Genomic DNA, 27,590 nt, shown 5'->3' on the forward strand with positions numbered 1-27,590 from the left:
GGGTGCTGCCTGGCATGGCCAGTTCTGCCCGCCACAGGTCACAGTTCAGCTGTCTAATCAGGCGTAGCCAAAACAACAGATTTATCACACACTCCTCTCTGTCCTCCCCCCTCTCTTTCTCGTTCTGTCTATCCTCTAGTTCCCCGGCTGCCAGAGTGTAGCATTGTGTTACACCCTTCCTCCATCTGGTTCTCCTTCCATCCATCCATCCCTCCCTCCTGTCCCTCCTCCCTCTGCCATGCTCTATCTGTCCCACCCTGCACCGTACCTACAGGATGTCCCTGTACACAGCACATATCTACCCTAGTGAGAATAGTGTAGCACTATCCCCAAAAGGGCCGTTGTGGGCACTGTTTACCAGTGTACTATCAACCTGGGGAACGGGTAGTCTAAGCCTAGTGGTCTCAGCTCTGGGCTTGTGAACTGCCTCAGTAGGGAGAATCACTACCCATGAACCCCCCCCCCCCTTCTGGTACTGCACAAAAATCTCATTTGCATTTGGAGGTAGATGAAGGGATTGGGTCTCCTGGCCCCGTTTGGGTTTCTACAACACCCTGGGTGCCAAATATGTGGAGGGAGGATTGGATTGTCCTGCTTGTATCTTGATCTGGGTAAAGGAGATTTTCAGATACTACTAATCTCCTTGAGAGAGAGAGAGAGAGAGAGAGAGAGAGAGAGAGAGAGAGGGGGGGAGAGGGAGAGAGAGAGAACAGCTTCCAGCATCCCCTGTCCCTTTCTCTATCCCTGCCCCTCTCCTTCACCCGTCCCAGGTCCTCTTCCCAGCTCCAGCCTCTTTCCCTGTCCTTGTCTCGCTCACCAGCCCCAGCACCTTTCCGTGTTCTTGTCCCTTTTCCCATCCCAGCACCTTTCCATGTCCTTGTCTCTTTTCCCAGCCCCAGCACCTTTCTCTGTTCTTGTATCTCTCCCCATCCCCAGTACCGTTCCCTGTCCTTGTCCCTTTTCCCATCCACAGCACCTTTCCCTGTCCTTGTCCCTCTGCTCAGCCCCAGCACCTTTCACTGTCCTTGTCCCTCTCCCCAGCCCCAGCACCTTTCCATGTCCTTGTCCCTCTCCCCAGTACCTTTCCCCGTCCTTGTCTCGCTCCCCAGCCCCAGCACATTTCCATGTCCTTGTCCCTCTCCCCAGTATCTTTACCCATCCTTGTCCATCTCCCTAGTACCTTTCCCCGTCCTTGTCTCGCTCACCAGCCCCAGCACCTTTCCGTGTTCTTGTCCCTTTTCCCATCCCAGCACCTTTCCATGTCCTTGTCCCTTTTCCCATCCACAGCACCTTTCCCTGTCCTTGTCCCTCTGCTCAGCCCCAGCACCTTTCACTGTCCTTGTCCCTCTCCCCAGCCCCAACACCTTTCCATGTCCTTGTCCCTCGCCCCAGTACCTTTCCTCGTCCTTGTCTCGCTCACCAGCCCCAGCACCTTTCCGTGTTCTTGTCCCTTTTCCCATCCCAGCACCTTTCCATGTCCTTGTCCCTTTTCCCATCCACAGCACCTTTCCCTGTCCTTGTCCCTCTGCTCATCCCCAGCACCTTTCACTGTCCTTGTCCCTCTCCCCAGCCCCAACACCTTTCCATGTCCTTGTCCCTCTCCCCAGTACCTTTCCCCGTTTTTGTCTCGCTCCCCAGCCCCAGCACCTTTCCATGTCCTTGTCCCTCTCCCCAGTACCTTTCCCCGTCCTTGTCTCGCTCCCCAACCCCAGTACATTTCCATGTCCTTGTCCCTTTCCCCAGTACCTTTCCGCGTCCTTGTCTCGCTCCCCAGCCCCAGTACCTTTCCATGTCCTTCTCCCTTTCCCCAGCCCCAGCACCTTTTCATGTTCTTACCTTTCCATGTCCTTACCTTTCCCCGTCCTTGTCTCGCTCCCCAGCCCCAGCACCTTTCTCTGTCCTTGTCCCTTTCCCTAGCACCAGCACCTTTCCCTGTCCTTGTCCCTCTCACAAACCCCAGTACCTTTCCCTGTCCATGTCCCTCTCCCTAGCCCCAGTACCATTCCCTGCCCTTGTCCCTTTTCCCAGCCCCAGCACCTTTCCCTGTCCTTGTCCCTCTCCCCAGCCCCAGTACCTTTCCCTGTCCATGTCCCTCTCCCCAGCCCCAGTACCTTTCCCCGTCCTTGTCTCGCTCCCCTTCCCCAGCACCTTTCCATGTCCTTGTCCCTTGCCCCAGCCACAGCACCTTTCCCTGTCCGTGTCCCTCTCCCCAGCCCCAGCACCTTTCCCTGTCCTTGTCCCTCTCCCCAGCCCCAGCACCTTTCCCCGTCCTTGTCTCTCTCCCCTTCCCCAGCACATTTCCATGTCCTTGTCCCTTGCCCCAGCCACAGCACCTTTCCCTGTCCTTGTCCCTCTCCCCAGCCACAGCACCTTTCTCTGTCCTTGTCCTTGTCCCTCTCCCCACCCCAGCACCTTTCCCCGTCCTTGTCTCTCTCCCCAGTACCTTTCCCCATCCTTGTCCCCTTCCCCAGCATCTTTCCCTGTTCTTGTATCTCTCCCCAGCCCCAGTACCTTTCCCTGTCCTTGTCCCTTTTCCCAAATCCAGCACCTTTCACTGTCCTTGTCCCTCTCCCCAGCCCCAGCACCTTTCCCCGTCCTTGTCTCTCTCCCCAGTACCTTTCCCCATCCTTGCCTCTCTCCCCAGCCCCAGTAGCTTCCCCTGTCCATGTCCCTCTCCCCCACCCCAGCACCTTTCCCTGTCCTTGTCCCTCTCCCCAGTCCCAGCACCTTTCACTGTCCTTGTCCCTCTCCCCAGCCCCAGCACCTTTCCCCGTCCTTGTCTCTCTCCCCAGTACCTTTCCCTGTCCGTGTCCCTCTCCCCAGCCCAGCACCTTTCCCTGTCCTTGGCCCTCTCCCCAACCCCAGCACCTTTCCCCGTCCTTGTCTCTCTCCCCTTCCCCAGCACCTTTCCATGTCCTTGTCCCTTGCCCCAGCCACAGCACCTTTCCCTGTCCTTGTCCCTCTCCCCAGCCCCAGCACCTTTCCCTGTCCGTGTCCCTCTCCCCAGGCCCAGCACCTTTCCCTGTCCTTGTCCCTCTCCCCAATCCCAGCACCTTTCTCTGTCCTTGTCCCTCTCCCCAGTCCCAGCACCTTTCTCTGTCCTTGTCCCTCTCCCCAGCCCCAGCACCTTTCCCCATCCTTGTCTCTCTCCCCAGCTCCAGCACCTTTCCATGTCCTTGTCCCTCTCCCCAGTACCTTTCCCCATCCTTGCCTCTCTCCCCAGTCCCAGCACCTTTCCATGTCCTTGTCCCTTTTCCCAGCCCCAGCACCATTCCCTGTCCTTGTCCCTTTTCCCATCCCCAGCACCTTTCCCTGTCCTTGTCCCTCTCCCCAGCCCCAGGCACAGCACCTTTCTCTGTCCTTGTCCTTGTCCCTCTCCCCAGCCCCAGTCACAGCACCTTTCTCTGTCCCCGTCCTTGTCTCGCTCCCCGGCCCCAGCACCTTTCCATGTCCTTGTCCCTTGCCCCAGCCACAGCACCTTTCCCTGTCCGTGTCCCTCTCCCCAGGCCCTGCACCTTTCCCTGTACTTGTCCTTGTCCCTCTCCCAGCCCCAGCCACAACACCTTTCTCTGTCCTTGTCATTGTCCCTCTCCCCAGCCACAGCACCCTTCTCTGTCCTTGTCCTTGTCCCTCTCCCCAGCCCCAGCCACAGCACCTTTCTCTGTCCTTGTCCTTGTCCCTCTCCCCAGCCACAGCACCTTTCTCTGTCCTTGTCCTTGTCCCTCTCCCCAGCCACAGCCACAGCACCTTTCTCTGTCCTTGTCCTTGTCCTTGTCCCTCTCCCCAGCCCCAGCCACGGCACCTTTCTCTGTCCTTGTCCCTCTCCGCAGCCCCAGCAACAGCACCTTTATCTGTCCTTGTCCTTGTCCGTCTCCCCAGCCCCAGCCACAGCAACTTTCTCTGTCCCTGTCCTTGTCCCTCTCCCCAGCCCCAGCCACAGCACCTTTCTCTGTCCTTGTCCTTGTCCCTCTCCCCAGCCCCAGCCTCAGCACCTTTCTCTGTCCTTGTCCCTCTCCCCAGCCCCATCCACAGTACCTTTCTCTGTCCTTGTCCCTCTCCCCAGCCCCAGCCACAGTACCTTTCTCTGTCCTTGTCCTTGTCCCTCGTCCCAGCCCCAGCCACGGCACCTTTCTCTGTCCTTGTCCTTGTCCTTGTCCCTCTCCCCAGCCACAGTACCTTTCTCTGTCCTTGTCCTAGTCCCTCTCCCCAGCCCCAGCCACAGTACCTTTCTCTGTCCTTGTCCTTGTCCTTCTCTCCAGCCCCAACCACAGTACCTTCTCTGTCCTTGTCCTTGTCCTTCTCTCCAGCCCCAACCACAGTACCTTCTCTGTCCTTGTCCTTGTCCCTCTCCCCAGCCCCAACCACAGTACCTTTCTCTGTCCTTGTCCTTGTCCCTCTCCCCAGCCCCAACCACAGTACCTTTCTCTGTCCTTGTCCTTGTCCCTCTCCCCAGCCCCAACCACAGTACCTTCTCTGTCCTTGTCCTTGTCCCTCTCCCCAGCCCCAACCACAACACCTTTCTCTGTCCTTGTCCTTGTCCTTGTCCCTCTCCCCAGCCCCAACCACAGTACCTTCTCTGTCCTTGTCCTTGTCCCTCTCCCCAGCCCCAACCACAGTACCTTCTCTGTCCTTGTCCTTGTCCCTCTCCCCAGCCCCAACCACAGTACCTTTCTCTGTCCTTGTCCTTGTCCCTCTCCCCAGCCCCAACCACAGTACCTTCTCTGTCCTTGTCCTTGTCCCTCTCCCCAGCCCCAACCACAACACCTTTCTCTGTCCTTGTCCTTGTCCTTGTCCTTGTCCCTCTCCCCAGCCCCAACCACAGTACCCTTCTCTGTCCCTGTCCTTGTCCCTCTCCCCAGCCCCAGCCACGGCACCTTTCCCTGATACAGTAGTAGTGGTAGGAGCCATGCTCTCAGCAGCAGCACAGTAGTGTTCAGGCAGGATTTGTCTCCCTCTGCTCACGCAGCGTGTTGTCTCTCACACTGCATTATTTGTGTGGGTGTTATATAACAGCATGGCTCCTGGCTAACAGACCAACACAACCCCCAGCACGGCACGGCACAGGGAGGGGGAAAGAGCTGTGGGCACAGGGAGAGGGCAGGTACAGTACAATACATGACCTTACAGTGCAGTTAAGTACACTACTTTACTGTATAGTGCAATATAGTGCAAAACAATACTGTACAAAACATCACAGTACAATACAATACTGAACACTTTCACGCTAGCCTAAATTCTGCTGATACTAAGTCCTGAGTTGATGTCATGATATCTATTAACTGGGGTCGAGGCTTTTCCCCAGGTGGCCGGAGAGGATACTATTATCTGCTGCTCCCTCCATCCAGATCTGCTGGGAATCTATCAGCCCACTCTTAGAGCCTTAACAACAGAACAGTCATGGTGGTGCTGGTGCTTATTGCCTGGCTGGCTTTCAGGAGATGGGGTCTGTACTCTGCACCACAGGAGGAGCAGCACACTGCCACCACGCTGTACTCACTCTCAACCCATATCTACAGTATCTGTATAGAGTTATACCAGACTGTACTCACTCTCAACCCATATCTACAGTATCTGTATAGAGTTATACCAGACTGTACTCACTCTCAACCCATATCTACAGTATCTGTATAGAGTTATACCAGACTGTACTCACTCTGAACCCATATCTACAGTATCTGTTTAGAGTTATACCAGACTGTACTCACTCTGAACCCATATCTACAGTATTTGTATAGAGTTATACCAGACTGTACTCACTCTGAACCCATATCTACAGTATCTGTATAGAGCTATACCAGACTGTACTCACTCTGAACCCATATTTACAGTTTCTGTATAGAGTTATACCAGACTGTACTCACTCTGAACCCATATCTACAGTAACTGTATAGAGTTATACCAGACTGTACTCACTCTGAACCCATATCTACAGTTACTGTATAGAGTTATACCAGACTGTACTCACTCTCAACCCATATCTACAGTAACTGTATAGATAGACCCTGTATAGAGCCTGTATAGAGTTATACCAGACTGTACTCACTCTCAACCCATATCTACAGTAACTGTATAGATATACCCTGTATAGAGCCTGTATAGAGTTATACCAGACTGTACTCACTCTGAACCCATATCTACAGTAACTGTATAGATAGACCCTGTATAGAGTTATACCAGACTGTACTCACTCTGAACCCATATCTACAGTAACTGTATAGATAGACCCTGTACAGAGCCTGTATAGAGTTATACCAGACTGTACTCACTCTGAACCCATATCTACAGTAACTGTATAGACAGAGACTTATAGAGCCTGTATAGAGTTATACCAGACTGTACTCACTCTGAACCCATATATACAGTAACTGTATAGAGTTATACCAGACTGTACTCACTCTGAACCCATATCTACAGTAACTGTATAGAGTTATACCAGACTGTACTCACTCTGAACCCATATCTACAGTAACTGTATAGAGTTATACCAGACTGTACTCACTCTGAACCCATATCTACAGTAACTGTATAGAGTTATACCAGACTGTACTCACTCTGAACCCATATCTACAGTAACTGTATAGACAGAGACTTACAGAGCCTGTATAAAGGTGTACCAGGCTGCAGGTTACAGTCACTTCAAACCCTATCAATCTACTGTAATGTAACTGTATCAAGCCTGTACAGAGATTTACCAGCATGCAGGTTTCAGTCACATCAATTTACTGTAACTGTAGTCTGGAATAGGGATTTACCAGCCTGAAGGTTACAGTCACTCCAAACCCTTATCTACTGTAGCTATAGAGTCTTCACTTCACTGCATTAGATTTACCCCCAGCAGCACACAGAGGAAAATAAAATGCTTACTAACACTGCCCTGGCAGCTCCTAATACAACACACACACACACACACAAGCTGAGGAGCAGGAGGCGGGAGAGCACTGATTCCTTTCCAGCAGCAGCCAGCGGCCTCTTTGACAGCATGCCTTTTTTCCCACATTAAGCAGCTAATTAAAAGTTGCTGGATCCCAATCTGCCTTTGTAGTGGGATCTCTTCAAAAGGGGCCGACAGTTGGAGAGATAGAGAATGAATCGGGACACAGTGGGGAGAACAGCAGAGAACAGCGGTGGTGTGGTGAAGGCCGAGAGGGTTTGTAATTAGGTGGCTGGCCTCTGCATCTTCTAAAAAGTGGACACAAGCACCCTTTTCTCTCTCTGCCGCTGCTCTGCTCTCTGTCTGAAGAATAGGCCATTACAGGATGGGGTGTACGGAACTGATCTGAGGGGGCACTGTTAGTGGGATCGTCAAGGAGGAGTAATGACATTCAAACATCTAAATGTGTATATTGTCATGGAGACTATAGTACTATGGGTGTAAATGGAGATGGAGAAAGACAGAGAAATGAGCATGGCCAGAGAACATGAGACCTTTCTTCATTAAATGGGTATTATCCTAAGGCCAGGCAGAAAAATCAATTACAGCCAAATATGCTTCCCACAAACTGACCCAGGGGCTGCAGATTTTGTTATTTCAATAATACAGGCTAGAGAGGAGGAAACAGCAAAGGACTACTGCCGCAAATAGATGCCACACATTCAACTCCTGTAAACAATCTTGACCTCGTTTCTTTCCAATTACAAAGTCCAATTTGTGCACAGCATGCATCCTCATCAAATGTGGCTATATTGGCTACTATATAGTGGTTTGTGGCTAACTATAGCCTGCATGCTACCAGCTTTGGGTCAGTGTTGATGCTAGTTTGTGCCCTTACTACTTCCATATTGTTCTGAGACCAAGTGATCTTCCAACTATTGGACCATGTCCCAGATAGCAGAATCATGTACTGTGATTATAATTTACAACTTTTTTAAATCACATAATTAGCAAGTACTGTTGCAAAGGTTAAGCTTGTACTGTATTACTGATTTGACCTGTCCCTTGTGCTCTATGTAATGCATGGTAGCGGGGTGGGATGCAACAATAACTAATCTTTTTGTCAGTTACAGTATTGTTGTGGTTTATGCTGTATGCTGGTTATGTATGGTTACAATAGTATCTAACCAAGCATTTACATAGACGATACCGGTGATGTTACACTAATACTGATTCTGTTGATGATAACAGTGGGGATATTACCATCATCAATAATTCAACAACTAACATGGCCAATAAAAACAGACCCGTTGCTCAGTGTTGCAGGATGATGATGTGTTGCTCTCTGTGTTTCCGCTTAGTTTTTGTTTATGCCTGTTTTTAATAGTCTCCTAGCTAGCAGCGAGGGAGAGAGTGTGCCATGTGTGTGTGCGCACCGTGTGTGTTCCAATTATCATCCCATTAGTGAGGTTCAGGTCCTCTCCTGCGATGTCCACTATACACATTAATGAATCGTTCTCTAACACTAACGAGTAGATGAAGGGAGGGCACCCAGTGGGAAATATGAGGAGGGAGAGGGAGCATACCTGGTATGAGGGCTTGTTGTGGCATGTGTCTTAAATTGCATCCTATTCCCTATGTAGTGCAGTACTTTTGGCCAGAGGCCTATGGAGTAGTGCACTATATAGGGGACAGGGTGCCATTTGAGATACAAGTTGTATGTTTGTCAGTGGATTCAGGCATAACAGGCTACACTCTAGAATGATACAGTTTGGTATCTGACTCACCCTGCGTTGTCGATGACTCAGATAATATGGAGTGTCTGTCTATATGAGCCACATTCCGTTAGTTTTGTTCACGCTCTCAACAAATGCATCATGCTTTTCAGCGCGTAGTACATACAGGTAACTGCCAAAATAAAGGAAACACCAACATAAAGTGTCTTAATTGGGCGTTTGGCCACCACAACCCAGAACAGCTTCAATGCACCTTGGCATAGATTCTACAAGTGTCTGGAACTCTATTGGAGGGATGCGACACCGTTCCTCCACAAGAAATTCCATAATTTGGTGTTTGTTGATGGTGGTGGAAAACTCTGTCTCAAGCAGCCCTCCAGAATCTCCAATACATAATTGTCATGCTCATCAAACCATTCAGTGACCACTCGTGTGCTGTGGATGAGGGCATTGTCATCCTATAGGGGCATAGCCATGGTAACCAAAATGATGGCCTGCCAAGCATTTTGATACATGACCCTAAGCATGATGGGATGTATCTTCCTTAACTCAGGAACCACACCTGTGTTGAAGCACCTGCTTTCAGTATCCCTCATTTACTCAAGTGTTTCCATTATTTGGGCAGTTACCTGTACATCAATTATAAGTGGATTACCTCATGATATGGTGGAGTTGTGGTAGGCAGCACTCCCTTTGGTGGCCAGAGACAAAGGAATGGTTTGTTGTGGAGTAGACTGATCATTAGAATGCTAAGAGTTTAGTGTTTGTTGTTGAGGCTCTAGATGGGCATTGCAGCTCCGTAATTGCTTTCCATGTATTTTCATCTCCAGGGAGAGAATACTTGAAGGTTAAGTCTTAGGTGTTTTTATTTCAAGCTATTGGTACTACTGCTTTTCAGACGCAACCTTCTCATGAATTCTGTAAACATTGCGTTCCCACAGGCATTTACCCGTATTTGCACATTCCAGTTGGCTTTGATGTCGACAATGCATCCCCTCTTTCTTTCTCCAGTGGGCCGCCTCCTCATCGAGTTTGCCTCCCAGATGACGATGGAACGAGTGCAGAAGGAGAACCCCAACGTGACAGAGGGGGGCAAGTACACCCCACCGGACTGCCGCGCCAAACAGAAGGTGGCTATCATTATCCCGTTCAGACACAGAGACAACCACCTCAAGTACTGGCTGCACTATCTGCACCCCATCCTACGACGGCAGAAGATCGACTACGGCATCTATATCATAACCCAGGTTAGTGTTTAGGATCAACTGATTTAGGATCCATTTCTTCTACCCTGGACCTACTGTAACTTTAACTATCAATAGATATTAGCCACACAACAAAGTGGGCCATTGAACCGTAGATATTATGGAATTATAATGCTGTGCCTCACTACCTTTTCCAGTACGAGATGAATGATAATCCAATATACGCTGCTGTTTCATCCTTGTCTGTCCACTGAGTGACACATTTCATTCCCAAAACACTTCAAGAGAGGTCAAAGGAGCTTCTTATTCATGTAGGGGCAGGATCGTTCAACTTCAAGTGCCCCAGCCCCTCCATGTCCACCCCTGTTCACCATGAGACAATAGAAGTGTCGTACAATTCCACCATTCAGGGGAGGATGTTGGGTAATGTGCTCTGATGTCCTCCGTCAGTCCTTCCAGTGGGTGCAGCACCCTAGTTACTCCCTCTGTGGAACAGGCGGTTTGGTTCCGCATGCTCAGCTCAGCCCAGCGTGTCTCTTGATTTATGTCCCAGGCTCTCATATCTCCGTTATTATCCATGTCAGAGGCCTCATCTTCTCTATCATTAATGCTGCGCTGGTTCTTCTTCTGCACTGGGAACAGAGAAGCAGAAACGAGGAGTATGTGCGTGCATGCAATGCATTTGTTTCCCCTTTCATTTCCATCCGGTCTATTCTCCCTGAACATCTACTGTAGCTGTAGCTATTGTACTGTTCAAAAGCAAGGCTATTATTTAGGCTATGCAAATGTTTGGATGATGAGCAGAACAGAGTTCTTTTCACAGTCTTGTGTTTGTTGACCTATAATTAAGGGTAACCTGCCTGTTTGGTTTTGGACTAGTTTTAGGCATTGTGGGAATTCTTATCTAGCCTAATAAGTGGCAGATCAAGTGCAGATCACCATTTGAGCTGTCAGATGCTGGAAGCACATAACATTATCCAAGCAGCATATGTATATTAAATATAATGTAATCAGTTTCATATAGAGTTCATTTCCATTGGCAACAGTGACAAAGTAAAGTCCCTGACTCCCAGAGGATTGACTCACCAAGACACCAACCAGCAGCTGCAGGAAAAAGCTTTGATTATTTTTTACATTTTCTGTTGATTACATTTTTGTAGACTCATTTATTGGTACACTCTTAAATAAAACATGCTATCTAGAAGGTTCTTCGGCTGTCCCCATAGGAGAACCATTTGAAGAACCATTTTTGGTTGCAGGTAAAACACTTTTGGGTTCCTTTCTACAGAGGTTTCTACATGGAACCCAAAAGGGTTCGGTCTGGAACCAAAAAGGGTTCTACTATGGGGACAGCCGAAGAACCCTTTTGGAACACTTTTTTTCTAAGAGTGTAGTTGCATCTCTGGTTTGTGACTTTATGTGTTTTTGAAATAAAGCCTAAAATGACCTGTCCCTCCAAATGAGTGTTTTGTGACATATCTGACTTTTGTTTTTGTGCAACACAATTACCAATGTGACTGAGCTCAGTATTGAGCCTGAGAGAGCTAGGAAATGGTGTCTGTGTACCATGTACTAAAATACTTAGAACCACTAGGCTAAGAAGTAATCACATTTTCCTTTCGATTATTTCATTAACCTATTTCATGTTATTTCAAGTTATTCCTTTGTAGCGCATGCAGAAGAGATTTTGAATGGGAGTAACGAGTGTGTTGATATAATGGTAATATTATCAGAATTCTGCTTTCAATCGACATAGTACTGTATGATTCAGTGCAATACCTATCACAACATTCAAAATATCAGAATTGATTAAATAACGTTATGCATGTCAACATATAAGGCTAGAATTAAGAGTAGGCAAAGTTATGGTCTCAGGCGAAAGAATAGTTCTCAAATGTTTTACCATTGTAACATTTGATGTACAGTCACATTCACCTTGGTCGTCTGAAACATGCTGTAGAGTTCACAGCTGGCAACGCCTCGTCGTGATTGGTTATTATGTTGGTTGCAACTCAAATCCCTTTAAAAGAGTCTTCTAATAACCCAATGAAAGCCTATAGCCGACATAACAAACAAGATGTTTACAATCAATATGGTTTTGATAATAAAATTGTTTAAGTGAAACTCAAATAAACAGTTCCCAGAATCATATATAGGCTGCAAAAATCATACATTTGATTTAATTTGCAAAAATGTTCCGTTCATCACTTGAACGAAAGCCTCAATTAGCCAACCAATAAAGCTAAAACAACGTAGGGCTGTAAAGGCAGAAGTATCTTGTTTTTCAAAAATCAAGTTTTATTGAGCCATTCTATTTACCCATGTTCTCTCTCAACTCTGGGACCACCCGCCAGCTGATTTTCTTGCCCGATGCTGGACTCTATAGCGCAAGAGGAGAGAGATTCAGACAGAAACATTCACGCCTCCATTCATTTACAAAAGGATAGTCTAATAGCAGTTCACATTCCACTAACAAGGTGTGGGAATGCTGTAAATACTGACGACAACTGATGGTAAAAGCGTGTTGTTTAAAAAAAAGAAAATGGTACACTATGGTACGTTCACCTGACACAATACTACAATTTGAAATATCTAACTGAATATCACAGACCTGATTTGCCCTAAAGAAAATGCATCAACCCCCTACAAATATGTCAAGTTATTATAATCTGCATAATAATCAAAACAACCTTATAATAAGTCATGATTTATATACTGTATAGCCAGTAGTATAGCCAGTAGAAAGAAGCATATATACACTATTTTTTCAGCAACATCTTTGTGTTTTTGTTTATAAAATAATGATAAAAAGACTAGGTGAAGTAGATATGCTCAAAATGCCTCTAGTGCTTCAAATGAGAATTAACGTCAAGCACCGCGACTCGCTGATGCGTCAAACAGCACACCGCACACTATATGTAGTATGACGCAACTTTTAAACGAGGAACCAATATACACATCATGGCAGTTTTATTTCCTAGGTTAACTCCCAACATATGGCTCAGTCAGATAGTGAGTGCTGCTCTAGAATTGTTACTATAATAGGGGCTTCACACCATGGCTGCACTGGGATCTACTCCCTCCCACAACAACGCAACCAGAGGAGGAGGGAGAGAAGCCTTGACAATCACAAGGCAACCAGAGACCAAGGATACAAGGGATTTTGACTCACTAATCGCATCCACACCGTTCTGCTGCTGCCATTTCTTATCCTCCTCTTTCGTAGGAGGACACTTTATCCATCACACGCACCAGAGTGTTAAATGATTGTAAGTCGGAGCCTTTTACTCAGAGCTGTGGGGAGGAAGCAGAGCAGTAGGGAGGAAAATGGGATCATTTCCCAGTTTATCATGCTTGCAGATCATTTCTGCCATGTCCTATGAGTCAAAACAGTTGTTTGAGGGAAATTCACCAGAGACAGAGAGATATCTTCTCCAGCTGCCACACCCCGGGCCAGCAGCCTTAGTGCTGATTCAGTACCAGCTCTGTCACTCAGCAGAAGAGAGGGTCTACTCTGCTCTGCTCCTAATCTGATTCTGAACATGTGAACTCTTCCAGGAGATGCACAGACACAGGTGGTGCAGCGAAGAGCTTCAACCCCGTTACTGTGCAGTGAGCTTAGGCATCACATCATGGCATCACACATCACATGACATGGCATCACACGTCACATGACCAGTGGGAAAACAAATGGGGGAAAGCCGGGCAGACAGATACATAACCCTCCCTATTCACCCAGTGGACTCCTACCTGATCTCAGATAGAGACTCAGCAGTGTATTCATACTTACCAAGGACACTAAGCACAGCCAGCCATTGGACAGTCATAGCTACTGTTATAACAGTATGTTCTGCGTGGGCGGCTGAACGGGGTGTCCGTGATTCTGGTGGGGTCTGAGTCTAGCTACTGCAGAGCTGTAACACCTGCCAGGAACCAACGCCAACGTTTGCCTGTCGCCCCCATGATGCTCATCATGTTCACTGGAAGGAGGCCCAGATTGAGGGACTAAAAAAGGAACACTTAATATTGCTGGCGGTGCTGTTAACATGCTGATGACAAGAGGAAAGGAAGATGCTATCTACAGTCACTGGAGAATATATGTTAGGTTAGATTCCATTTTCAACTAGATGATTAGAAACAATACCATATGATGTAACATAATGACATCATAATTAGTGTTTAATCATAGTCTTTAAGTATCACCGACATGCGTGACAGAACAGAGTGTGAAAGCTGATCTACAAAGCAGCGGTGGATTGAGTGATTGATTCTGTGCTGTCTCATCTGATGCCTCCGTGTTCAGCACTAGCTGGCTGGCTGGGACATGTGTGTTAGAGAGGGGGTGTTGGTCACACAGACTAAAGCCTGCAGTCACAGAGGGTGCTGATTGTCCTAGTGGTGACATGGAGATTGCTTGGAGCCTTGGATTCATTTCAATACTTGTATCAGAAGACATGCATAGTCACTTGAATGATATCATTTAAATCCCCGTTTCCACAAACACAGTATGGTGCCCATGCTAGAACAATCAAAGTATGCTTTAACTACCTGCATGATTTGGAAATTATTCATAGTAATTACAATTTACAAGTACTGCAATTTGCTGAGGGCTTTATGTTTGCTGCCCTCTATGTTATAAGCTGAGGCTATAGGCTGATCTCCTCGTGATTATCAACACATGACATGGTTATCTCTCCCCCCTGAGATGGTGAGGCAGATTACTTCATATCAGTATCCTAATGGAATGGACCTTGACACTTTTAGCATTTCAAAAGAATGGAACCTTATAGACGGGTAGGTTGTTTAGCATCAAAACCCATGTTCACGCAACTATGTGGCAAAACAGACATGTTTGGCTTAGTGTTGACAACATGTCAATTATATTTGGTCTCCAATGTTTATTGAAAACATAAATAGATTTGCACAATGAGCAAATACATCATTACAGTTGTTGGTTAGATAGCTAGTGAATTTTTTTGCCATATTAGCAAAGACCTGGCATCAGTCAAAACATCTCTAAACAAGTCATGGTATCAAGAACAATATGAAAATAACTGAAACAAGCCAACTACGATTCCTCACACGGAAGCTTCTTGTCATTTTCACTAGCTATCTGGCCACACAGAATCACCACAACACACAGACTGCTGACCCATTGAAGCGTGCACATCATTTTGGTGGCATTGTCAGCTAACTCATCTACAGTATTACAAAAAGTGTCAGTTATTTTGTCTCTAGTCTCTATCTATTGTTCCTGTTCCCAAGAAAGCTAAGGTAACTGAGCTAAACGACTATCACCCTGTAGCACTCACTTCCATCATCATGAAGTGCTTTGGGAGACTAGTCAAGGATCATATCACCTCCACCCTACCTGACACCCTAGACCCACTTCAATTTGCTTACCGCCCCAATAGGTCCACAGACGCAATCACACTGCACACAGCCCTAACCCATCTGGACAACAGGAATACCTATGTAAGAATGATGTTCATCGACTACAGCTCAGCATTTAACACCATATTACCCTCCAAACTCGTCATTAATCTTGAGACCCTGGGTCTCGACCCCGCCATGTGCAACTGGGTCCTGGACTTTCTGACGGGCCACCCCCAGGTGGTGAGGCAACTTCTTCACCCCGCTGATCCTCAACACTGGGGCCCCACAAGGGTGCGTTCTCAGCCCTCTCCTGTATTCCCTGTTCACCCATGTCTGCGTGGCCATGCACGCCTCCAACTTAATCATCAAGTTTGTAGACGACACTACAGTGGTAGGCTTGATTACCAACAACGACAAGACGGCCTACAGGGAGGAGGTGAGGGCCCTCGGAGTGTGGTGTCAGGAAAATAACCTCACACTCAACGTCAACAAAGCAAAGGAGATGATCGTGGACTTCAGGAAACAGCAGAGGGAGCACCCCCTTATCCATTGACGGGATAGTAGTGGAGAAGATGGAAAGTTTTAAGTTCCTCGGCGTACACATCACGGACTAACTGAAATGGTCCACCCACATAGACAACGTGGTGAAGAAGGGGCAATGCCAGGAGGCTGAAGAAATGTGGCTTGTCACCAAAATCACTCACAAACTTTTACAGATGCACAATCGAGAGTATCCTGTCGGGCTGTATCACCGCCTGGTACGGCAACTGCTCTGCCCACAACCATAAGGCTCTCCAGAGGGTAGTGAGGTCTGCACAACGCATCACCGGGGGCAAACTACCTGCCCTCCATGACACCTACACCACCCGATGTCACAGGAAGGACAAAAAGATAATCAAGGACAAAAACCACCCGAGCCACTGCCTGTTCACCCCGCTATCATCCAGAAGGCGAGGTCAGTATAGGTGCATCAAAGCTGGGACCGAGAGACTGAAAAACAGCTTCTATCTCAAGGCCATCAGAATGTTAACAGCCATTACTAACATTGAGTGGCTGCTGCCAACATACTGACTCAAATCTCTAGCCACTTCAATAATTAAAAATAGGATGTAATAAATGTATCACTAGTCACTTTAAACAATGCCACTTTATATAATGTTTACATACCCTACATTACTCATCTCATATGTATGTATATACTGTACTCTATACCATCTACTGGATCTTGCCTATGCCGTTCGGCCATCGCTCATCCATATATTTCTATGTACATATTCCTATTCATTCCTTTAGACTTGTAGTATAAGGTAGCTGATGTGAAATTGTTAGATTACTTTTTAGATATTACTGCATGGTCAGAACTAGAAGCACAAAAAATCACATTAAAATCTGCTAACCATGTGTATGTGACCAATAAAATGTTATTTGATTTGATTTGACGAGCCTTTAGATATCTTTCCTTGACCCAAGTAGTACAGAAATTCAAGCCCCCCCCCCATAAGAGGTAATCATTATCTTCAGGCAGACTTAAGAAATCTCCTGATAAACTGCTCAGACTCTCTTTATTGTTGTATTTTCCTCCTCAGGTCTAATAACCCACACTGGTTGAAAAAGCAGAAAAGGAGGTTTGTGCAATTGACCAAGGAATAGGATATTGATCCTATGAGCAACTCTTTCGGGCCCTCTGTGACTGTGTGTTCCTGTGTGTTCTAAGAACCACTCGTACTGTTTTGCAGAGCGGAGAGCAGACAGTGTAAAGCTACTTGCGTTACACTCTCCGACCCAGCGAAACAAGCAGCCAGTCTGACTCTGAACTGGGCTGTTCATAACTGGAGTGCAGAGTATTACACAGAAGTCTCTGTTCAGCGTAGAGAGGAAGGAGAGGGGAAAGAGGTGAATCATTCTCAAAGATGACAGGGAACGAACATTTGGAATGATTGGTGGGCTTGGAGTAGGAGCAAGCACAATATTACTACACTGAAGACCGAGGATGTCTATCAGTCTTTTAGTATAGAAGAAGAGAAAAGGCCAATGACTTGATGATGATGTACGTTGGTACTTATTTGCTTGGAAAAAGTCCCAAAGAGGGCTGATGTACACTATTGCCATATGCTGCATTAATAAAGAGGCAATTGAGGTTTTATTTTATTGGCTGAGCACTTAGGTCCCAAACTCTCTGATTCGGTGCGGTTGGGTTAAATGCGGAAGACACATTTCAGTTGTATTCATTCAGTTGTGCAACTGACTAGGTGTCCCCCTTTCCTTTCCCTTTCTCTTAGGTGTCCATTAGGACTCAGACTGTTATTTACCACTTCGTCCCATTAAAGGCAGAACGCAGAGAGAAAGAAAAACAGTCCTCAAGGTTTAGTCGACAACCATAAAATAAATGGACTTAGAGCTCAATGAACATGGTAGATGATCATAAAGTGGTAGTCTCAAGACAACACTTTTCTTGTGTGACCGGGAATCTTAAGGATGACTACATGTGGATACCATTAGATGTGGTAGTCAAGTGATAATGTCAAGTGATAATGATTTAGCCTATAACACGACTCAGGATAAGACCCAGATGCAGACACAGGAGGCAGACAGTTAGAATCGCAGATGTTTATTACAAAACAGGGGGCAGGCAAACGGCAGGTCCAGGACAGGCAGAGGCCGGTAATCCAAGACAGCGTCAACAAGGGACAGAACGGCAGGCAGGCTCAGGGTCAGGGCAGGCAGAGGTCAGAACCGGGAGGACTAGAAAACAGAAACTTGAAAAAATGGCAAATGGGAGAACACGCTGGTAAGACAAGACGAGACAAACTGGCAACAGACCAACAGAAAACGCAGGTATAAGGACCCAGGGGATAATGGGGGGGAAATGTGAGACACCAGGTGGGCAGAGACAAGCACAAGACAGGTGAAACAGATCAGGGTGTGACAGCCTAAGTATTAGAGTTTTCCATTTAGCTAACTACATACATTTCTTAACGAATCCTGTCGCTTCGCACTATGAATTTCAGGTTCTCTCTTTCTCTCTTTTGGGTTGAAATGTCATGATATTTATACAGTGCCTCCTTTGTTATATACTCTCACCCTTCTCTCTGTGTCTGACAGCCTTGCTATTCAAGAGACAATGGAAATCCTGCCCAATTCCCATGACATTGACAAATCACCGTAAAACCTGGTGAAAATGTCATTCATATTCCAAGGTGATTCATTCTTCCTGCCTCCAATTTCTAATATTAATATTATTTGGGTTGCCTGTTGTTCTCTGCCAAGCCAGAAATCCTTATCAGAGGCAGGATAGGAGCCACTCGGAGTGACAGCAAACCATAGCATGCTGATGGTGCTGGGGCTTTGTGTAAGCCGGGGGTAAACTTAATTGATTCTGTAATAAACCTTCCAACAATTCTCTCACTCTTTCAACGACGAGGCCTTGAATCAATCCCTCCTCAATTGTTAATGTATTAAGCCTGTCATAAATAAAACATAATGGAAGGAAACATATTATATTACGTCCCTGTAATGCCAATGGTTGTGGAGTGTAATTCCAAGGATAGGCAAGATTAAACATTGCATACTGGCTGGTACTCCTGCTGTCTTTGTATTGTTGGAAGGGGACTCGTCCTCTCTCTCTCTTTCTCTTTCTCTCTCGTATTTCCCTCCCACTTCTATCTGAGAATGTCTAAAATAATCCTTAGCACAGCGTGCTTTGCTGGGAGGACGTCTCTCTCACTCTCTGGTGTGGTGCGGGATTGTATTTCTGCACCACTGCTAAAGCTTGAGGACTCTAGAATCGCAGCGACAGTGAGATGAAATAATGACCTGCCAACAGCAGAAAGCCCATATAATATGTTAAACACTCCATGGAAGGAACTAGGCCAAATGCAGTGTCAGAACTATGTCCTGTATACAGTGCATTATCAGCGCCCTTAAATGAATAACATCCAAACAACCTCCATTCAAATCAACACATGTAGTGTTGAACAAACACTCCTTGTTATAATATACAGAATGTACAGTATAGCGGTGGAGTTAGACAATTAAATTCATGGTAGAAGTGGTAAAGAAAACTCCACATCTAATCTGTGAGAAAAAGCTCTCCTGTCAATAGAGCTTTTCAATTCTCAGCTGAAATGATTCATATCATTGATTGGTGTAGTATCAGATATTGTTATTCTCAAGGACTCCCTAGCCTGACGTTTCTGTTTTCAGGGCTGAAGCTCTATGTGGCTCTCATGAAAAATTAAATAGACCACCGGGAAGTGCATCTTGTCAAGATGTTCGACACGTCCTTCAATCTCAATGCCTTTCAGCTTTCTTCCCTCACACCCCTGTGACCTCTCTGGTCTCTTAATACTAAATTACACAGTTTGTTTCTGGGCAATAAAATCTAAATCATTTCATCAGGAGACAGATACAGTAGAGAAACTCAATTTGTCCTCAACCACTACACCTCATTGATTACATTTTAAAAACATAGCCTGAACAGACTTTGACATACCTACCTAGAACTTAGTAGAGCAGTAGTGTGTTAAAGTTTCTATCAAATATCCTCTTCCTTGACATGTTCTTAATATGGAGGGAGTGTCAGGTCAAAACCTATATACTGTACTTCCACGACAGTCTATAGGCTTCACCACTGGGGTATAGAGAGCCTGCCTCCTGCAAACCCAATGAAACCTGACTCTGCAATTACAAGCCGCTGGAGTGGAACACGGCTAATCGTGAGTAACGGACGTCTGGCACCTTGACCCCCTGAAGCCGCTAGGTGCTAACGCTAGTCCACGCCATGCAGCCAAGGGGGGTGGGGGTGAGATGAGCTATGACCTGTGGGCGTCAGCACAATCACATCACTGTGTATGCAGGGCTGGTCCAGTCGGCAGTGCTCAACCCTGACCATGTAATGGGCTGTCCTTCAAAGAAGAAAGGTCCCGTGGGTGTGTCTCTCCCCCTTTGTCCCCCTTTCTCTCCTCTCTCCTAATCTCCCTCTCCTCTCTGTTTCCCTCCTCTCCTCTCTCTTTCCCTCCTCTCCCTCTCCACCGCACCAGCCTCCGAGCTTATCGGAGTGCCAATCAGGGACGGACAAGGCTACTCGCCCCCTGGATCCAACACAGCCTTCCTAATCCATCATGCACCAGCAGAGGTGAAAGGGAGAGGAGAGCAGAAGAGAGGAGGAGAGCCCTTTACTCTATTCACTCATCACACTCTCAGGGTCTCAGGGACTGTGTCCCCAAATGACACCCTATTTCCTTTTATAGTGCACTACTTTTGACCAGGACCCATAGGGATCTGGTCGAAAGTAGTGCACTATGTATGGAATAGGGTGCTATTTGGGACACAAGCAGGATCTGGCCTGCTATGCCACAGCTGTTGTCTTGATGGTCGGTAGTCCTGAAATGAGAACATGAGTCACAAATATCAAGCAGTAATGGAAAATGACTGTCAGGAATAACCAGTGACTGACTGTGATTGTAGGGTGTCTGTTGGACTTTGTGGATATTGAGAATGAGGATGATGATACGGTTGGAACTCAGATGTGATCTCAGAATTGGCTGCATTTGCTCTTGACTGTTTGGTAGATCAGTTCAATAGCTTGTTTGCTTTACTGCAGAATAGAATAGCATCTCTTTTCAAATGCCGACTTTAACCTCAGTGGAACCATTGCATACAGTGCCTTGCAAAAGTATTCACGCCCTTGGCATTTTTCCTGTTTTGTTGCATTACAACCTGTAATTTGTCTGGATTTTTATTTGGATTTCATGTAATGTACATACACAAAATAGTCCAAATAGGTGAAGTGAAATTAAAAAAACGACTTGTTTAAAAAATAAAAAATATTATTTTTTACAGAAAAGTGGTGCGTGCATATACACTAAAATAACACATCCTAGATCTGAATGAATGAAATATTCTTATTAAATACTTTTTTCTTTACATAGTTGAATGTGCTGACAACAAAATCACACAAAAATGATCAATGGAAATCAAATTTATCAACCCAGGGAGGTCTGAATTTGGAGTCACACTCAAAATTAAAGTGAAAAACCACACTACAGGCTGATCCAACTTTGATGTAATGTCCTTAAAACAAGTCAAAATGAGGCTCAGTAGTGTGTGTGGCCTCCACGTGCCTGTATGACCTCCCTACAATGCCTGGGCATGCTCCTGATGAGGTGGCGGATGGTCTCCTGAGGGATCTCCTCCCAGACCTGGACTAAAGCATCCGCCAACTCCTGGACAGTCTGTGGTGCAACGTGGCATTGGTGGATGGAGCGAGACATGATGTCCCAGATGTGCTCAATTGGATTCAGGTCTGGGGAACGGACGGGCCAGTCCATAGCATCAATGCCTTCCTCTTGCAGAAACTGCTGACACACTCCATCCACATGAGGTCTAGCATTGTCTTGCATTAGGAGGAACCCAGGGCCAACCGCACCAGCATATGGTCTCACAAGGGGTCTGAGGATCTCATCTCGGTACCTAATGGCAGTCAGGTTACCTCTGGCGAGCACATGGAGGGCTATGCGGCCCCCCAAAGAAATGTCACCCCACACCATGACTGACCCACCGCCAAACCGGTCATGCTGGAGGATGTTGCAGGCAGCAGAACGTTCTCCACGGCATATCCAGACTGTCAAGTCTGTCACATGTGCTCAGTGTGAACCTGTTTTCATCTGTGAAGAGCACAGGGCGCCAGTGGCGAATTTGCCAATCTTGGTGTTCGCTGGCAAATGCCAAACGTCCTGCATGGTGTTGGGCTGTAAGCACAACCCCCACCTGTGGACGTCGGGCCCTCATACCACCCTCATGGAGTCTGTTTCTGACCGTTTGAGCAGACACATGCACTTTTGTGGCCTGCTGGAGGTCATTTTGCAGGGCTCTGGCAGTGCTCCTCCTGCTCCTCCTTGCACAAAGGCGGAGGTAGCGGTCCTGCTGCTGGATTGTTGCCCTCCTACGGCCTCCTCCACGTCTCCTGATGTACTAGCCTGTCTCCTGGTAGCGCCTCCATGCTCTGGACACTACGCTGACAGACACAGCAAACCTTCTTGCCACAGCTCGCATTGACGTGCCATCCTGGATGAGCTGCACTACCTGAGCCACTTGTGTGGGTTGTAGACTCCGTCTCATGCTACCACTAGAGTGAAAGCACCGCCAGCATTCAAAAGTGACCAAAACATCAGCCAGGAAGCATAGGAACTGAGAAGTGGTCTGGTCACCACCTGCAGAACCACTCCTTTATTGGGGGTGTCTTGCTAATTGCCTATCGTTTCCACCTGTTGTCTAGTCCATTTGCACAACAGCATGTGAAATTTATTGTCAATCAGTGTTGCTTCCTAAGTGGACAGTTTGATTTCACAGAAGTGTGATTGACTTGGAGTTACATTGTGTTGTTGAAGCGTTCCCTTTATTTTTTTAAGCAGTGTATATTCACCTCCTTTGCTATGAAGCCCCTAAATAAGATCTGGTGCAAACAATTACCTTCAGAAATCACATAATTAATTAAATAAACTCCACCTGTGTGCAATCTAAGTGTCACATGATCTCAGCACCTGTTCTCAAAGGCCCCAGAGACTGCAACACCACTAAGCAAGAGGCACCACCAAGCAAGTGGCACCATGAAGACCAAGGAGCTCTTCAAACAGGTTGTGGAGATGTACAGGTCAGGGTTGGGTTATAGAAAAATATCCGAAACTTTGAACATCCCACGGAGCACCATTAAATCCATTATTAAAAAATGGAAAGAATATGGCACCACAACAAAACTGCCAAGAGAGGGCCGCCCACCAAAACTCACAGACCAGGCAAGGGCATTAATCAGAGAGGCAACAAAGAGACCAAAGATAACCCTGAAGGAGCTGCAAAGCTCCACAGCGGAGATTGGAGTATCTGTCTGTAACGGCTTTCTTCCTGGGAAGGAGAGGACAAAAGCGCAGCGTGATTAGTGTTAAACATCTTTAATAAAGACGATAACCGAGAACACTACACAAAATACAAAACAATAAATGTGAAAACCGAAACAGTCCTGTGTGGTGAAAACAAACACAGACACGGAAACAATCACCCACAAACCCCAACACAAAACAAGCTACCTAAATATGGTTCCCAATCAGAGACAATGACTAACACCTGCCTCTGATTGAGAACCATATCAGGCCAAACACAGAAACAGACAAACTAGACACACAACATAGAATGCCCACCCAGCTCACGTCCTGACCAACACTAAAACAAGGAAAACACACAAGAACTATGGTCAGAATGTGACACTGTCCATAGAACCACTTTAAGCCGTACACTCCACAGAGCTGGGCTTTATGGAAGAGTGGCCAGAAAAAAGCTATTGCTTAAAGAAAAAAATAAGCACACATGTTTGGTGTTCTCCAAAAGGCTTGTGGGAGACTCCCCAAACATATGGAAGAAGGTACTCTGGTCAGATGAGACTAAATTGAGCTTTTTGGCAACCAAGGAAAACACCATGTCTGGCACCAACCCAACACCTCTCATCCCCCCGAGAATACCATCCCCACAGTGAAACATGGTGGTGGCAGCATCTTGCTGTGGGGATGTTTTTCATCGGCAGGGACTGGGAAACTGGTCAGAATTTAAGGAATGATGGAATGCGCTAAATACAGGGAAATTCTTAAGGGAAACCTGTTTCAGTCTTCCAGAGATTTGAGACTGGGACGGAGGTTCACCTTCCAGCAGGACAATGATCCTAAGCATCCTGCTAAAGCAACACTCGAGTGGTTTAAGGGGAAACATTTAAATGTCTTGGAATGGCCTAGTCAAAGCCCAGACCTCAATCCAAATGAGAATCTGTGGTATGACTTAAAGATTGATGTACACCAGCAGGAACCCATCCAACTTGAAGGAGCTGGAGCAGTTTTGCCTTGAAGAATGGGCAAAAATCCCAGTGGCTAGATGTGCCAAGCTTATAGAGACTTGCAGTTGTAGTTGCTGCAAAAGGTGGCTCTACAAAGTATTGACTTTGTGGGGGTAAATAGTTATGCACTCTCGGGTTTTCAGTTTTTTTCTAATATTTCTTGTTTGTTTCACAATATAAAACATTTTGCATCTTCAAAGTGGTAGCCATGTTGTGTAAATCAAATGATACAAACCCCCCCAAAAATCTGTTTTAATTCCAGGTTGTAAGGCAACAAAATGCCAAGGGGGTGAATACTTTCGCATGGCATTGTATCCGCATGTAGTATTGGCTACTTGGGTCTACTCATACCTGCTTGTATTTACATCACCCATGCACTCTCTATATCAAGGACAGTTGTCTGCACACTCAATGAGCTACAAATAACGACTGTATTTCCAATACAACTCACCAGATACTTATTTTAAAGGCAGAGATGAATACAAAACAACCCAAAACAACCTAGACCATGAATTTGTTTTCAATAGTCTCTGTCTAGACAGCTGCACTAATGATTCAAGTTTCTAGACGTATTTTATGATATACCTGACATGCTTTGTTGTTTGATGTTAGATTTGAAGTAGCAATTTGATCTGGAGCTCCAGTACTCTCTAAGGGGAGCCATGTTAAGCATTGAATTCATCAGGATCTGTTTCTATTCCACAACAAAGGACACATCTAACTAGCTCAAACCTACAATGGTCTAGTTACGTCATATTCATGTAATTAATGAAATCCTAGTGTCATTGTAACGGATGGATCTTCTATCCTTCTATCTCCTAAGTACTACTTTGGGTCTTAGTTGTTAGATTTTTCTAATGGCATTTGCCATTATTGAATCCATGTCATTTATGGATAGAAGTGGAGTCATGCCATCAATTTATTAAATTGTGTGTGTGCACTTCCCTGTTTTATTCAGTGTAATTGGATGGGTAATTAAAGTGTAAAAGCAGTGTCATCTAACTGTAAATCCTGCTATTCACACTCTCTCTCTCTCTCACACACACACACACACACACACACACACACACACACACACACACACACACACACACACACACACACACACACACACACACACCAGGGTTTAAATACACAATCCTATTACTGGTGGTTGGAGTAGAATGAGGTCCATTTAGAAAATCAAAGACTAATTATTTAATTGCCTAATGTCCTCTCTCTTTATACACTGAGTGTACAAAACATTAAGAACACCATGTTATAGACTGACCAGCTGAATCTAGGTGAAAGCTATGATCCCTTATTGATGTCACTTGTTAAATCCACTTCAATCAGTGTAGATGAAGGGGAGGAGACAGGTTAAAGAAGGATTGTTAAGCCTTGAGACAATTGAGACATGGAGAGTATAAATATTGAAGTGCCTTTGAATGGGGTATGGTAGTAGATGCCAGGTGCACCGGTTTGTGTCAAGAACTGCCACGCTGCTGGGTTTTTTGTGCTCAACATTTTCCTGTGTGTATCAAGAATGGTCCACCACCCAAAGGACATCCAGCCAACTTGACAAAACTGTGGAAAGCATTTGAGTCAACAGTGGCCAGCATCACTTTTCGAAGGCTTCCGACACCTTGTAGAGTCCATGCTCTGACAAATTGAGGCTGTTCTGAAAGTGAAGTGGGGGGGACAAATCATACATAGGAAAGTGTTCTTACTGTTTTGTGCACTCAGTGTATGTGCCCCATTTTTTGTGATTGTTTGACAGCAATTATGTGGGAATGATCAAGTTGCTTCTTTTGACATTTACGAAATTACATTTTAGATTGTTAGACAGCTTTATTCACTCATGTTTATTGGAACATGTATTGATGTTGTTGTTAATGTCTAATGCACATGTTGGATGCAGTTTATTTGTCTTTTTCATGTGCAAGATATTAATAATGAACCATCTAAAAATGTCTGGGGTCTGCTAAACTGAAGAGAGTGGATTTAGTATTTAAATATTTGATTGGTCAAACACAAATCAGTAGGAAAATCCTGCGAACGCAGCATACATGATGATGCCAACAAAGTGATAACATTTGACAAGGGTTAACACCAACCATGGATGGCATCTCCTTCCATTGCTTGTAGTAAAGTGTCCATACTGCAGTATGTTTGGCTGCAGGGCCGTTGCCTCTCCATTCTGACGGTGAGTTTGTCTACTGTAGGTGGACAGAATGGCGTTGCGTTATTACCATTCTGACACTGAGGTTGTCGAGGTGGACACACAGGCAGCAGACTGCTCTGGGCTCCTGCGGCTATGGAACTGGGGGTTAACCTATCTAAACTGTCCATACTGAGAGTTGCTATAGACAGCAGGGGCCACAGCAGGAGATCTGTGTCCCAAATGGCATCCTATTCCCTTTATAGTGCACTACAAAGTTGACATAGACAAGAAGCTTTAAGTGCACTTTCGCATTCGATTCGTCAAACGTAGTGCACTTTAAAGGCACTAGGATGACATGTGAGACGTAGCCATTGTTTGTTCTCCATATTGCTGACCTTTAAAGCAGTGGTAAATTGGTCAGCTTTTGTCGTGCTTTAATTATAGATTGACCTGAGATAAATATATAAAAGGATTTAGGCTACCCCCATCCAATCACATTGTTGGCCAGGGCACTGAGAATTGACACAGTTCAGGTGGAATCAATTTACAAAGAAAGGAAATGGAATCAAATCCTGCCATGCAAGGATCCCCCTTCAACCACCCAGCAAATGCATCAATAGCTTCATGTTCACATGTCCAATATTTTATGACGGGTGCTGTATGAAGCCAGAATACTCAGTACAGAATGTTTCTGTTTTATATACACCACTCTGTACCCTTACCAAAACAAATTTTGCCAGTCTGAGTAAATCCATAAAAATAAAAAAAATTAAATACCCAGGCTCAAACATTCAATAAACAGTACGATATTGGATTTACAGTAATAACATACAGCAATTATGATATAGTTTACAGAATGTGTTTAGATTTTCCCAGGTAGGATATATTTACCAGCACACCATTTGACTACATTGAGATTATTTGTGCTTGGAACACATCATGAGGAACATTTCATACAATGTTCTCTCTAGTCGTTAATAGAATGATGATTCTCTATTTCAATGATTCTCAACACATGGTGTAAAGCAACACAAGACATGATGAGACAGATGCTCTTGGAATAATGAAAGAGAGCATTCTGAAGGCTCTTGATCATGTTCCAATGCTCACCACTGGGACCAAGTACAGTATTCATTTACATTCGTATCATTCTGATAGTACTGCTACATGTGCTCCTGCAAAGACTGCTGCTCGCCAGGTGTAGACGCTCTCATCTTGACTAATGTGAGGATTTTCACAGAGATGTAGCTGCATTTCTAATTATGTATCTGTGCATAGGCCTGAAGGTACTAGTAGGGTTGCACATTTTGGGGAATATTCAGAGGTGGAATCTTTCCATGGGAATTAATGGGAATATATGGGAATTAACGGAAATATATGCAAA

General features: G+C 45.8%; 1 protein-coding gene across 2 annotated transcripts in view; it reads left to right on the forward strand.

The window, feature by feature from the left end:
* Positions 1–27,590, forward strand: part of LOC110530319 (beta-1,4-galactosyltransferase 2) — a 147,225-nt gene that overhangs the window by 78,126 nt on the left and 41,509 nt on the right. The window contains exons 3-4 of one of the 2 annotated variants that reach the window (XM_090182287.1): positions 9,619–9,854; positions 10,010–11,272. In XM_090182287.1, the coding sequence (XP_090038413.1) occupies positions 9,619–9,854; positions 10,010–10,066 (293 nt within the window). In that variant the 3' untranslated portion in view covers positions 10,067–11,272. Of the gene's footprint in view, positions 1–9,618; positions 9,855–10,009; positions 11,273–27,590 lie in introns of those variants that run through there. The other variant, XM_021613255.3, reaches the window with a different exon arrangement.

Source organism: Oncorhynchus mykiss, chromosome 8 (assembly GCF_057628025.1).
Source record: "Oncorhynchus mykiss isolate SJ-2025 chromosome 8, ASM5762802v1, whole genome shotgun sequence".
NCBI lineage: Eukaryota > Metazoa > Chordata > Actinopteri > Salmoniformes > Salmonidae > Oncorhynchus > Oncorhynchus mykiss.